This window comes from Salmo salar, chromosome 13 (genome assembly GCF_965601325.2).
Source record: "Salmo salar chromosome 13, fSalSal1, whole genome shotgun sequence".
NCBI lineage: Eukaryota > Metazoa > Chordata > Actinopteri > Salmoniformes > Salmonidae > Salmo > Salmo salar.
The window spans coordinates 102,344,935-102,359,758 of NC_138303.1; the positions used below are offsets into that span (position 1 = coordinate 102,344,935).

Here is a 14,824-nt window from a genome sequence, read left to right on the forward strand (position 1 = left end):
CTCCATATGATGTACCAAAGCTGTTGGATAGCGCAAAAAACCTGGCCATGCCATATGCCTTCACACACTCCCTCTATCTCTCTAGCAAATGTCCTTTTCACGTTTTCCTTCTCACAAAACATTATATGTAATATTATGGTCCTATGTCGTTCAAAGAGAATCGATGGCTGGCAAACTGACCAATGAGAGTGCGCTAACGTTTCGATTTTTCTGATTCTTCACTGTGATTGGCTTACTGCCATGCAGAACGATCCGCCTCTAAGCCTATTATAGGCTGTTTCACCGCTTTCTGTAAGTCATTTGAATACGGCTGGTCGTGGTCACAGTTTCAAATGACTTGTGATTCGAAGGACTGCATGGACACAATGGATGGACCATACGAATAGGAATTTCACGCTCTGAAACACTGATCGGTAGTATTCGTATGCTTTTTGTGCACATATTTCCGAGGAATATCTTTGAAGGATTCATTTCTTACATATGATATTATTTTGCAAAGACTTGGAATAGCTGTATTTGATACACATAGTCTACATCCTTTTTATAATGTTACAATTGTTAGTTTTTTCTAGTCGGGGTAAGTTCATCACAATATGTCCACTATGAAAGTCTTATTATTTGTAATAAGGAAAACATGCTGGGAACTTTCCAGACAAAAGTGTTAGGCTATGCTATGCATTCCCAATAGATGTCTATTTGACCTATAAATTACAGTGCTTTCAATGGGTTTGAGGGTTGCACTTTGAGTGAATGCAAAAACGGCTTATGATGGCAGATCTTGACTTTTACAAACAAAAATTCTTTGCAAAATCAGTTACATATCCCAGTCACTTATATATGATATAATTACAGCTAATTTCAGTTGTTTTGTACTTCAATTGTGTTATTGTTTTGCTTTAGTCTGCAGCATAATGCCTGCCTGTGTAATTAATTGCCTGGCATGCATTAGCCTACGTTACTCACTAGTGTTGTGACTGAGTGTGGTTCAGCCCAGGAGGGTTCTATGGAAGACTGCTTTCCACATAATAAGACCGCGCGAGTCAAGAGTAATAAACAGCCAGAGGAGTGGGTTGGGCGGGCTGTGATTATCCGGTCAGTGTTTCAGTACCGTACGGTGGTTAGTTCGTTTGTTACAGTTAGCTGGATACTGGGCTGAGAATAAACATAACAGGGTGGGACATGAGATTTCTTTAAAACAATATCCATCTTATTAGATAATATGTCCAAGAGGGATATAGTATATGGATCTTATTTTATTACTCTACATTTGCTTCTCTATCAGATTTTAGTTCTTATCTTTTTCTAGACTAGGGAACAGGCAAAACAAGGTGGGACATGTGGGGTAATGAGATATTTTAATCCCTCCATTGTATCAATCTTATTGGACGTTATATCCAAGATGGATACAGTATAATGTATTGTATATCAGTCTTATTTTCTGACTGTTATTTTATTGGCTCCTTTATCAGGTAGATTGAGTTCTTATCTGTTTCCACATAAACCTTTAAACCCATTCAACCCCAGCCAGGCTAGTTTAGTGTAAGCCTGTTGCATCAGTCAGAGAATGTCACTTTCATTCAAATGTAGTAGGTCTATCTAGTACTCTGTACAGGGGTTACTGTGAATTTGATAGTAGCTTACAGGCAGCTCGGGGGCAAGTAAAATTCTATATTTCATATTACAGTACTCCTACTGTAATATAAAGACGGTATCAAAGCAAGTGCTACGTAATGACACAAGTACAATACCGTAAAATGTACTGTATTATATGGTAAAAAAAAAGTCAGTGCTACCGTAATCGGATTGGATGAATGAAATGAATTGAGGGGAGGGGTTTGTATTTCACAGTCATTTACTGTCAATACCAGGGATTGGTGCAAGCAGGTTGGCTCCTAGGTAAAGTGTTTTTACACATTACAGTATATAATTTAATATTTGGTGTTTTAGATCACTTGTACTTCCAGAGGCCTTAAGAACGGCTTCCAAACTGCAGCGACTACGGGAAAAATAGACCAAAAGGACATGGAAAAATGCTCAACCATTACTGTTTAAGACTTGCTGCCATTCCAGTCTGTCCCCTATACAAATTGATGGGGCACTATAACCACATATGCGTTAAATTGGTACAGCATTTTCACTCACTGGTGCAACAAATATAGCCTCTTACAAGGCACACCTCAAAATATGTCAACGAGCCAGAAACAACAATACCATGCACCCACTAGTGGTCAAAAGGTTTTTGCCACTCCAAAGATACGGTACAGTACTGTATTGTGTGGCGTGGAATTACAGTACCATTCAAAATACAGCAATTATTTCCCTGCCCACAACATTTTCCCACAATGCATCATCATTTACAGTATGATACAGTATTGTTGATAATACCCAACATTACCATATCATTTACTGTTTTCCAGTTACAGCGTAGATCTAATCTTGACTGGGTGGGGCGTCCCTGTAGTAGTAATGCTGGGTGGTGATTGGTTGAATAGCTCTATTGTGTTTTAGATCGTCAGCTCCTGTTGTAGCAGGTCGCCTTAAAGGCCACGTTGCAAACGCAGCGACGGAGTGTCGTTTTCTACGTCGTTCTACGTACTTTTGTGCGGCTCAAATATTGGAACGGACTGTATACAACGCTCCATGGCTCTGTTCGTGTAGGGGGTGTAGGGTCCTTTATCCCTGTTTGAACAGAGTAAAGAAGAAAGCACCTTTATTCTCTTAACAGTGTTAAGGAAGCCAGCAGGGAGAACGAGATCAGGGTTAGAATGTGCCAGGATGTCGGGTGAATGAGACAGTGGCAAAAACAGGCTTATACCAGCATGGTGTAGACTAAAGACTCAGCAGTAGTAGGGATATGAGACAGTGACACAGTCAGGCTTATACCAGCATGGTGTAGACTAAAGACTCACCAGTAGTAGGGATATGAGACAGTGACACAGTCAGGCTTATACCAGCATGGTGTAGACTAAAGACTCAGCAGTAGTAGGGATATAAGACAGTGACACAGTCAGGCTTATACCAGCATGGTGTAGACTAAAGACTCAGCAGTAGTAGGGATATGAGACAGTGACACAGTCAGGCTTATACCAGCATGGTGTTGACGTACAGTAATAGGGTAACATTATAGTAACTTCACACACACTGCCAGTACTTATTACATAAGTTGTTACAGTTCAGCTTTTCTCTCTCTCTTACACACGCAAGCATGCACACACACACACACACACACACACACAAACACACAATATCTTTCTTAGGGAAATAACATTGAATTGCAACCATGAAAAATAAAGTGATCAGTTAGGAGTTTAAGAGAAGAAAAACAAAGATTGAACATAGTTTTTATATTTCCACATCTCTTCAACAGGTCAACATGCCTCCTACGACACCATACGCTGGCAAGTTCAGTACCAGCACTTATAACAACAACATTCATCTCCACAAATACCACCAGCCCATGGACGTGAGCTACGGGGACATGTGCTACCATGACAACAGTCTTGTTTCTGGCTCCCTGGAGGCCCTAATACAACATTTAGTTCCCACAGTGGACTACTACCCTGACGTGAGTGCTATCCCTGGTCCAAGAACAACAACAACATAAAACACCAACACTGGAATCATACAAACATATTTGGGGTTATGATTGGGTCAAAACAGCATTAGAAGTTCCCTTCTTCAAGAACATGATGGTAGTGCTGTTATCTCTGGTCCAATACGATCTCTCAGGGGGACTCTAATGACAACAACAAAAACATAAATAATGGACTTCTACAACCTGTTGTTATGCCAAATAGAATACAGCTATATTTTGTGTTGTGTGTACTAACGAAGTCCATAAAGCATTCATAAGTTCTATCCTTCCAGAACAAATGGGTAGACTATGTACAGTATATTATTAGCTGATTTCACAACTGAATAGCAGGAAATGTGCCAGTATGTGCTGGGTTGATACTGGGTTTATGCTGGGTTGATACTGGGTTTATGCTGTGTTGATACTGGCTTTATGCTGGATTGATACTGGGTTTATGCTGTGTTTATGCTGGATTGATACTGGGTTTATGCTGTGTTGAATCTGGGTTTATGCTGGATTGATACTGGGTTTATGCTGTGTTTATGCTGGATTCATACTGGGTTTATGCTGTGTTGATACTGGCTTTATGCTGGATTGATACTGGGTTTATGCTGAGTTGATACTGGGTTTATGCTGGGTTGATACTGGCTTTATGCTGGGTTGGTACTGGGTTTATGCTGTGTTTATGCTGGCTTGATACTGGCTTTATGCTGGGTTGATACTGGGTTTATGCTGGATTGATACTGGGTTTATGCTGGGTTGATACTGGGTTTATGCTGTGTTGATACTGGCTTTATGCTGGGTTGATACTGGGTTTATGCTGGGTTGATACTGAGTTTATGCTGTGTTGATACTGGCTTTATGCTGGGTTGATACTGGGTTTATGCTGGGTTGATACTGGGTTTATGCAGAGTTGATACTGGGTTTATGCTGGGTTGGTACTGGGTTTATGCAGGGTTGATACTGTGTTTATGCTGGGTTGATACTGGGTTTATGCTGAGTTGATACTGGCTTTATGCTGGGTTGATACTGGGTTTATGCTGGGTTGATACTGGGTTTATGCTGGGTTGATACTGGCTTTATGCTGGGTTGATACTGGGTTTATGCTGGGTTGATACTGGCTTTATGCTGGGTTGATACTGGGTTTATGCTGAGTTGATACTGGGTTTATGCTGGGTTGATACTGGGTTTATGCTGGGTTGATACTGGGTTTATGCTGGGTTGATACTGGCTTTATGCTGGGTTGATACTGGGTTTATGCTGAGTTGATACTGGGTTTATGCTGGGTTGATACTGGGTTTATGCTGGGTTGATACTGGGTTTATGCTGAGTTGATACTGGGTTTATGCTGGGTTGATACTGGGTTTATGCTGGGTTGATGCTGGATTCATACTGGGTTTATGCTGTGTTGATACTGGCTTTATGCTGGATTGATACTGGGTTTATGCTGAGTTGATACTGGGTTTATGCTGGGTTGATACTGGCTTTATGCTGGGTTGGTACTGGGTTTATGCTGTGTTTATGCTGGCTTGATACTGGCTTTATGCTGGGTTGATACTGGGTTTATGCTGGATTGATACTGGGTTTATGCTGGGTTGATACTGGGTTTATGCTGTGTTGATACTGGCTTTATGCTGGGTTGATACTGGGTTTATGCTGGGTTGATACTGGGTTTATGCTGTGTTGATACTGGCTTTATGCTGGGTTGATACTGGGTTTATGCTGGGTTGATACTGGGTTTATGCAGAGTTGATACTGGGTTTATGCTGGGTTGGTACTGGGTTTATGCAGGGTTGATACTGTGTTTATGCTGGGTTGATACTGGGTTTATGCTGAGTTGATACTGGCTTTATGCTGGGTTGATACTGGGTTTATGCTGGGTTGATACTGGGTTTATGCTGGGTTGATACTGGCTTTATGCTGGGTTGATACTGGGTTTATGCTGGGTTGATACTGGCTTTATGCTGGGTTGATACTGGGTTTATGCTGAGTTGATACTGGGTTTATGCTGGGTTGATACTGGGTTTATGCTGGGTTGATACTGGGTTTATGCTGGGTTGATACTGGCTTTATGCTGGGTTGATACTGGGTTTATGCTGAGTTGATACTGGGTTTATGCTGGGTTGATACTGGGTTTATGCTGGGTTGATACTGGGTTTATGCTGAGTTGATACTGGGTTTATGCTGGGTTGATACTGGGTTTATGTTGGGTTGATACTGGGTTTATGCTGGGTTGATACTGGGTTTATGCTGGGTTGATACTGGGTTTATGCTGGGTTGATACTGGCTTTATGCTGGGTTGATACTGGGTTTATGCTGGGTTGATACTGGCTTTATGCTGGGTTGATACTGGGTTTATGCTGAGTTGATACTGGGTTTATGCTGGGTTGATACTGGGTTTATGCTGGGTTGATACTGGGTTTATGCTGAGTTGATACTGGGTTTATGACAACATGAGTTGTTGTTGATTATCTTTTTTCTTGTTCTCCATCAGAGGTCGTACGTCTTCACCTTCCTGCTGAGTTCCCGTCTCTTCCTCCACCCCTACGAGCTCATGTCTCGGCTTTGTCATCTGTGTGTGGAGCAGCATCGATCTGGAGACCTGCTGCTTGATAAGGTAGCTAACAGACACACACGCGCATGCATACACAGACAAACACGCAGGCACAAACCTGCAGGAACGCACACACAAACACACAGCGCAGACACACACACAGCACAGACACACACACACACAGTTGTTCTTAACAACCAGGAGTGGACACCACCTCCTTACAGTCTGTCTCACACTGGCATGTCTTTTTCCTTGTTGTTCTCAGATCAGAATACGGGACGTTGCTCCAAAGATCGTGCAGCTGCTGACTGAGTGGACAGAGACGTTTCCCTATGACTTCAGAGATGAGAGGATGATGCGCTGCCTGAAAGAGATGAGCCATCATCTGGCCAGAGGAGATGAGGTCAGCACCCTGACAGGACCTTTAACTGACTGACTCATTAGAGATGACAATAGACGTGACATCAGACATCTAATTTGACCAGTTACAGTTCAGTTTGACATCAGACACCTTATTTATCACAAATTGAGCTTGATAAAGAATGAACTGAACTGCTGCCTTGTGTTGATAGTGTTATATCATTACAAATACAGTACCAGTCAAAAGTTTAGACACGCCTACTCATTTCAGGGTTTTTATTTATTTTTACAATTTTCTACATTGTAGAATAATAATGAAGACATCAAAACTATAAAATAACACATATGTAATCATGTAGCAACCAAAAAAGTGTTAAACAAATCAAAATATAGTTTATATTTGCGATTCTTCAAAGTAGCCACTCTTTGCCTTGATGACAGCTTTGCACACTCTTGGCATTCTCTCATCCAGCTTCATGAGGTAGTCACCTGGAATGCATTTCAATTTCTACAGCAGAACAATTATCCTGCAGCAACAGGAAATGTGAATTATTATGTGCATTTTTAATGGACATTTTTTGTAGAGTTTTATACATTTGTCATTAGGGTAAATCAAGTCTGATATTAAGTGGAAATTACAACCTTTAGAAGCCTTTTTAAACCTTGAATACACTACAAGTTAAATTTCCTGCTCTGCAGGAAAATTGACAGCAACAAAAGAGTGATCAAATTAAGATCCTACATTTGTAGCATAGGAGGTGAGAATACACACCCATAACAAGTTCACAAATTCCAGAGCCAGATAATGGACTCAGTGCCTTCGTCATTATATCAGCACAAATAAAGATATACCTGGATATTGATTTCTCTCTCTTGTGGCTATACAAGTATACATTGATGTACAGATGTAGGATCGTAATTTGAGCATGTTTGCTACAGCAGGAAAAGAATCCTGCAACAACAGGAAATGTTAATTATTATGTGGATAATTAATGGACATTTTTGTAGAGGTTGATACATTTTTCACAAGGGAAAATCAAGTCTGAAATTTCAAAGTGGAAATTACAAACATCAGAAGCCTTTTAAAACCTCAAATACACTGCAAGTTTTAAATGTCCTGCATTGCAGGAAATTTCTCCTGCAACAGAGTAATCAAATTAAGATCTTACATCTGTAAGTCTATGATATATCTATAGATATTGATTTTCCTTTCTGTTGTTTGTGCTGAACTAGACTATGTAGAAATATACGGTATATATATTATTTCATATCCTCTTTCCGTTGTGTTCAGTACATAAATTGAGCTCCTCTTTACGTTGTTATATCAGTATGCGTATACAGTACATTCTCAATGGGAAGTTTATTAGGTACACCCATCTAGTACTGGGTTGGACCCCCTCTTTGCCTCCAGAACAGCCAGAATTCTTTGGGGCATGGATTCTATAAGGTGTGGCGTTCAAACGTTGCTCAATTGGTATCAAGGGCCGTAACGTGTGCCCGGAAAACATTCCCCACACCATTACACCACCGCCACCGGCCTGTACCGTTGATACCAGACAGGATGGGGCCATGGATTCATGCTGCTAACGCCAAATCCTGACTCTGCCATCAGCATGACGCAACAGGAACTGGGATTCGTTGGACCAGGCTATGTTTTTCCACTCATCAGTTGTCCAGTGTTGTTGATCACGTGCCAACTGGAGCAGCTTCTTCTTGTTTTTAGCTGATAGGAGTGGAACCCGGTGTGGTCGTCTGCTGCAATATCCCTTCCGTGATAAGGACCGACGAGTTGTGTGTTCCAAGATTCTATTCTGCACACCACTGTTGTACTGCGCCGTTATTTGCCTGTTTGTGGCAGGCCTGTTAGCTTGCACGATTCTTGCCATTCTCTTTAGACTTCTCATCAACGAGCTTTCGCCCACAGGACTGCCACTGACTGGATGTTTTTGTTTGTTGCACTATTCTCTGTAAACCGTAGACACTTTTGTGTGTGAAAAGCCCAGAAAGCCAGCTGTTTCTGATATACTAGAACCGGCGCGCCTGACACCGACAATCATACCACGCTCAAAGTCGCTTAGGTCAGTCGTTTTGCCCATTCTAACATTCAATCGAACAGTAACTGAATGCCTCAATGCCTGTCTGCCTGCTTTATATAGCAAACCACGGCCATGTGACTCACTGTCTGTAGGAGCAAACCATTTTCATGATCTGAGGGGTGTAACTAATAAACTGGCCACTGAGTGTAGGTAGATTAACTCTACCTACATGTACATACTACCTCAAATAACCGGTGCCCCTGCACATTGACTCTGTACCGGCACCCCCCGTATATATTGTTATTTTTTACTGCTGCTCTTTAATTACTTGTTACTTTTATCTCTTATTCTTATCCATATTTTTTTTAACTGCACTGTCAGTTAGGGGCTCGTAAGTAAGCATTTCACTGTAAGGTCTGTTGTATTCGGCGCATGTGACAAATAACATTTGATTGCTGTGTTCTATCAGTACTCATATCTCTCTATGTTGTTTTATATCAGTACTCATATCTCTCTATGTTGTTTTATATCAGTACTCATATCTCTCTATGTTGTTTTATATCAGTACTCATATCTCTCTATGTTGTTTTATATCAGTACTCATATCTCTCTATGTTGTTTTATATCAGTACTCATATCTCTCTATGTTGTTTTATATCAGTACTCATATCTCTCTATGTTGTTTTATATCAGTACTCATATCTCTCTATGTTGTTTTATATCAGTACTCATATCTCTCTATGTTGTTTTATATCAGTACTCATATCTCTCTATGTTGTTTTATATCAGTACTCATATCTCTCTATGTTGTTTTATATCAGTACTCATATCTCTCTATGTTGTTTTATATCAGTACTCATGGCGGGCCATGCAGCAGATGACTCAGCGGTTGATCCGGAGATTGGCGGCTCTGGGTCAGTATGAGGAGGCTATCGCCACGCTCAATGCCTCCGCAGCCGAGAGACCCACCGCTCTGAAGGCCAAGCAGCAGAACGGACAGCGGAATGATGTCCTCAGTGTCTGTGATGATGCCTTTATACTAGCCCAGCAGCTCACACACATTGAACTGGTGAGGAGAGATTATATTGTATATGTACCTTCTAGACATGTGGTGTTCAGAGAAGTTGAAACTGAATGGCATTTCTGTTTGAATTAGAAGTTATTGTTAACTAGAAGTTTCTCTTATACATAAACTTAATCCATCAAGTAACGTGAATGTAAGAATATTGAGTTTATACCTTGTGATTTTTCCAATTCCAGGACAGACTGAGTTTTATTGGGCCAGAGGAGTTCATCCAAGCCTTTGGTGTGAAAGATCCCCTGGACAACCATAAGGTAGGCCTGGTCCAATACCGTGTACATAACATTGTCCACCTCCTTCCACTGGTTACATAAGAGACCATATGTCAGTCATTAGGGGGAGGTTACTGAATGGGCTGTGGCTGACTATCATTGTGATAGTCTGTTAACAATCATCCACAGAGTACATCACAACAAGTAGCCAAGAACTGACTGACAGAAACAACTCTAGACCACATTAATTTTACAAGAAAATAAACAGAATTTAGTGGATTGCTCCAACAGCGGTTCGATGTTGTAATTCAGCTGGATAATAAGTTGAAAAGTAACCATGAACTTTCTTTCCCCCTCAGAGTTTCTTCCGGAAACGCAGGACTACTAACCTGGAGGCCTATGTAGCTTGGTTTAACAGACTCAGCTATCTGGTGGCTACTGAAATTTGCATGGTGAGTGCTCTCTGTCTTTCTTACTTACTTTCTGTCTCTCTCGCGCTCTTTAGCTCTCTCCATCTCTGTCTCTCTCCCCACAAGCATTCTCTTTCTGTCATCCTTTCTTTCTGACTCTGTTCCCATGGTTTTGTGTTTTTCTTCCTTCCAGCCTGTAAAGAAGAAGCATAGAGCCCGGGCCTTGGAGTTCTTCATAGATGTGGCTAGAGAATGCTATAACATCGGCAACTTCAACTCACTCATGGCCATCATCAGTATGTTACAATACAGGGCTCTAGAATGATTTCTATATTCTGCAATAATATGCTTAGAATTGGAATTTCAGTTTACTTCCTAAATTCACTGAATTGAACTGAAATTGATCCCCACATTCTGGTCTCTTCTCCCATAGCCGGAATGAACATGAGTCCTGTGTCTCGACTGAAGAAGACCTGGAGCAAAGTCAACACAGACAAATTTGACATACTGGAGCACCAAATGGACCCTTCCAGTAACTTCAGCAACTACCGTACTGCCCTGCGAGGAGCCACCCAGAGGTCTATCACAGCACACAGCAACCAGGAGAAGATAGTCATTCCATTCTTCAGCCTTCTCATCAAGGACATCTACTTCCTCAATGAGGGATGTGCCAGCCGACTACCCAACGGTCATGTGAACTTTGAGGTGAGTCTTACTGTAATGTACGGGATGCATTATTGTTGGGGTTATTGATAATGACAATACTCATCTTCTACGCTTTTAGTAGTGGGCAAAAAAGGCATTGTTGTCAATATTGTTAATTTCGTGTTTCTCTATAGAAACTGTGGGACCTGGCGAAGCAGGTCAGTGAGTTCCTGGTGTGGCGTCAGGTGATGTGTCCCTTTGAGAGAGACAGGAAGATCCTCCAATACCTGGTCACTACACCTGTCTTCACCGAGGATGAGCTGCACTTGGCCTCCTATGAGACCGAAGGTCCAGAGAACCACCTGGAGAAGGACAGTCGGAGGTCTCTCAGGTGTTCACTTTACTTTAGTTCACTTTACTAACTTCATGTCAACTTCAATCAAGGTTTTGCACTCATACACGGCACAGTTTTTATTTAAATAATACCATTGTGTTATGTGTCCTGTGTTTCAGGACATCCCTACTGCATAGAGAGCATCGGTAGGTGACGGTCATGAGTGGGACACTGGGCGATCCTCTTTCGCAACAAGAGGCTCACGGTTGACAGGGTCTGGAAGATTAAGATGTTCACAAAGGATGGGGAAAATAACTGTTTCAAGCACTCAGATTAAGGATGGCTCCTTCGGCTGGAGAACTGAAAATCTTGCCTCTCGCACTGTACATTAACAGATGATTCATTTGTAACTTGTCTACCCACACAGTATTACAGTTCTTTTACAGATGATTCATTTGTAACATGTCTACCCACACAGTATGACAGTTATTTTTTATACCAATGGGTCGAAATGGTTACTGATGATTTTCTAAGCTTTTCTGAAGTGGTATTTCTGAAGTGGCATGAGCTTGTTGCTGGTTGGCTTGCTCAGTGTTCTTAAAATGTAATCTATTTTTCTTTTATGTTTTTGTTCTTAGTAAATTGTGTGATTTGTATATGTCATAAATTACTTAAATATTTGTGCTGAACATAAAACAATTGTCATCTCATCTTTGGTGAAAGGAATATGAATATGACCCAATAGCCTGTGAATAGTTAACTCTGTTTTTTAAATGTTTTTGTATCATCATATGTGTTTGTTTACCTTACAAATATTACTTTTTATAAATGTTTTATTTTTATGTATTCTCATCTTTTTTTACTATTTGGTTTTGTATCGTGTATATTTTATTGTTTGCTCCCCCCCAATGTGTTACTTATCAGGGTAATAATAGGTATATTTTTCTTTCAAAATAAAATAAAAAAAATTAAGTGAGTTTTTTTCTGTCCCTGTAAATAGCTCTCTGGCACCATCTAGTGTTCGCAACTGACCTTACAATCAAGTCATAATACCCAAACTATTGTAATTTGTGTGGAAAACAAACATTTGATGTAAAAGAATATATGGTGTAAAAAAATATATGGCATTCAAAAATTGACACATTTTACAGAATTCAGAGAACAAATGTCATCGCATTGATAATTTACATTATAATAATTAACATAATAGTTTGTGTTTTATTAGTTCTCCAATTAGTATCTTCATCAATATGATGACACATCAAACATTAAAATATCAAGATCTTACCAATGATAAGAAGTAATTGAACTGAACTCATGTGTGAGAGGTCAAGTGTCCGCAAGGTGATGGCGTTGTCTGAAGACCTCGTTGCAGATGCAACACTTGAGCCTCTCTCGCCCTGCGCTGCTGTTGTTTCACCCCAGACCCTGACTCTGTGGCGTTCACCGCCCTCTTGTGGTGGGACCTCATATTGCTGCACCAGGTCTGAGGTCAGGCGGAAGGAGACGTTGCATTTGGCACACCAGTTCTGAGCCGTCAGGCAGAGGGGCGAGAGCCGTGAGACGGAGGGGGACAGGAGCACCGGGGATAGGTAAATCTGGACCTGGAGGGGGGAATTGCCTGTGGTCCTGGTCCAGAGAGCTGCTGGGCTGTATAGAGGGCGCCTCTGTTTCAGAACACCCTGGACCAGCAGGGTGATTGACAGTAGTAAAGGGGGTGATTGAGGTTTTATCCCTCCGAAGCAGGGGGGTAGTCTGGGGAAAGGAGACAGAGCGTGGGGGCTGGGAGAAGACACTCGTCCTGTTCTTAGAGACCTGGCTGAAGGCAGAGGTGACAGTAGTAGAGTCAGTGAAAGAAGACAACTCCTCTGAGTGACATGGAGACCGTAGTGTTTCTGACTTTGTTTTCTTTGGGTCTCTCTGAGGCTCTACTCGGCCACTACCGGGCTGAATGCTCTGGTTCTTTAGGCTGGATGAAGATCTGAGGTCTTCAGGCCCAGAACCTGGTGATGTTGTTGTTGTTGATGTTCCTGGGCAGGTGACAGGAGACTGGGCTGGGTTGCCTTTTCATGGTCAAAGTACAGTATCCTGTGTCCAGTGGTTCCTGCTTAATCACTAGATGCTGTGGCTCACTGCACCTGTCCTCCTCTACCTCTGTGTGTTTCCTTTTGAGGGAACCTCTAGTCTCAGAGTCCCTGGTGCTGGAAGACCCTGTCTTAATATTCTCCATATCCCGGGCTAAGTTATGGAAGTCTGTTGCAGGTTTGCTATCCTGTGGACTTGTTTCTGGACGGCTCTGTTTGAAGGCAGGAACAGGAAGGGAGTCAGGTTTCACATGGTCAGTGTTGCCTAGACCAGGTTTGGTGCTGTGGCTGTTTGGTTGTCGCTGTGTGCAGAGGAATCTCTGATGTGCCAGAAAGGGGAACTCAGTCTCAAAGCATTGGTTACAGTTAGCACATGTGTACGGACCAGTACCTGGTTATAGAGATGGATATGGATTAATATCACCTTATTCTGCTAATATTGCTTGACATAAACCTTTGCCAATACTGTTTAAATTGTACAAATATAATGAATAAATATAGTTTGATGTCCTAATTTATGTATAATTGCAGTCAGTATTAAAATCCTGAAAATTGATATGAACAATATGTATCTATAATGTAATACATCATATTTTATTACTATGTAATAACACATTCATAGAGTATGTAGACATACCTTTGCTTTGTATCTGCAGTGGTTTAGGAGAAAAAGCTTGGCCAGGTCTTTCCCGTACCACACCAACCGCTCCTCTTCCTTCTGGATCGTCCTGAGGGCTCTAAAGAATAGGTGTCCGTTCTTCACATCGTTTGTGTAGGTTCTGTTCTTCAGCGCTCCGGGCTGACTGGACCAGCCGCAGCCACATTGGACCATCAGTGCGCATGTTGGGCGCTGAGGCGTACACCTGTGTAGCCAAATAGAAACGGGTCTTTGTCATACAAAAACAAGTAAAATACAACATTTTATGACCTGAAAGGTTCGATGCATTTCAAACAATTATGCGGGCATGAGAAACTAACCAACCATTCGTTTGGAACACATTATTTTAAGACGCACGGATTTGGTAAGTGTTCTCACCCTCAAAATGTATGGTGCCGTTCTTCGGTCCATAGACTTGAGAGCAGTGAAGGCGATGCTGTCATAAACGGAGGTGTGTTTCAGCTCATACGGTCCAAAAACGGCGTTCTCGGGAACGTAGGAGATGTAGACGCGCGTAAAAATGTCACTTATACATCGTTGCTGAGCTCTCGCCTCTGCGTTCCAAAATAGTTTCAACAGAATATTTGCCTCCGGGGTCACCTGATAAACATATAATTTATATCATTAGGTTTAACAATTGAGAATAAATCATTTAAAAATTAGTTTGGCAAACGCCAAAGAAACCGTGCGTAAAACCGCAGGTTCTAAATCCAAAACAATACGAACAATTCTGCGATAAGGTTTGCTCTTCTCTTATTTGCACTGTCCTTGCTTGTATTATACAGCGCGCGGTTTCTTGTAGATGCCCATCAACACCTGCAATGCGACTGGTCTACTGGAGGAGCTGGTTTTATAGTCTAGTCTAATCTGCACAAT

General features: G+C 41.6%; 1 protein-coding gene and 1 long non-coding RNA gene across 3 annotated transcripts; one reads left to right on the forward strand and one right to left on the reverse strand.

Annotated features, from left to right (window-relative positions):
- Nucleotides 1-304: 304 nt before the first annotated feature.
- Nucleotides 305-12,178, forward strand: LOC106568392 (ras-GEF domain-containing family member 1B-B). 2 transcript variants are annotated; one of them, XM_014138700.3, is made up of 11 exons: nt 305-413; nt 3,368-3,565; nt 6,069-6,191; nt 6,394-6,531; nt 9,378-9,593; nt 9,785-9,859; nt 10,177-10,269; nt 10,421-10,523; nt 10,661-10,932; nt 11,067-11,263; nt 11,386-12,178. In XM_014138700.3, the coding sequence occupies exons 2-11, from the start codon at nt 3,374-3,376 to the stop codon at nt 11,414-11,416; spliced, it is 1,440 nt and encodes a 479-aa protein (XP_013994175.1). In that variant the 5' UTR covers nt 305-413; nt 3,368-3,373; the 3' UTR covers nt 11,417-12,178. The 2 variants fall into 2 exon arrangements, with proteins under 2 accessions (XP_013994175.1, XP_013994176.1); XM_014138701.3 differs by lacking the exon at nt 305-413 and adding an exon at nt 424-577.
- Nucleotides 12,179-12,222: 44 nt separating this feature from the next.
- On the reverse strand, nt 12,223-14,453 carry LOC145860088 (uncharacterized). The gene is made up of 3 exons (XR_014380208.1): nt 14,327-14,453; nt 13,928-14,153; nt 12,223-13,681 (listed from the first exon to the last, which is right to left on the reverse strand). It is a non-coding gene; the product is annotated as an uncharacterized LOC145860088 (long non-coding RNA).
- Between the last annotated feature and the right edge of the window lie 371 nt (nt 14,454-14,824).

Excerpts from the sequence above, each read along its gene's own strand:
- LOC106568392 (XM_014138700.3), top strand. The coding sequence starts at position 3,374 with ATGCCTCCTACGACACCATACGCTGGCAAGTTCAGTACCAGCACTTAT. Across the intron at positions 10,270-10,420 it reads TGGCTACTGAAATTTGCATG|CCTGTAAAGAAGAAGCATAG; the intron begins GTGAGTGCTCTC and ends TCTTCCTTCCAG. Across the intron at positions 10,933-11,066 it reads ACGGTCATGTGAACTTTGAG|AAACTGTGGGACCTGGCGAA; the intron begins GTGAGTCTTACT and ends GTTTCTCTATAG.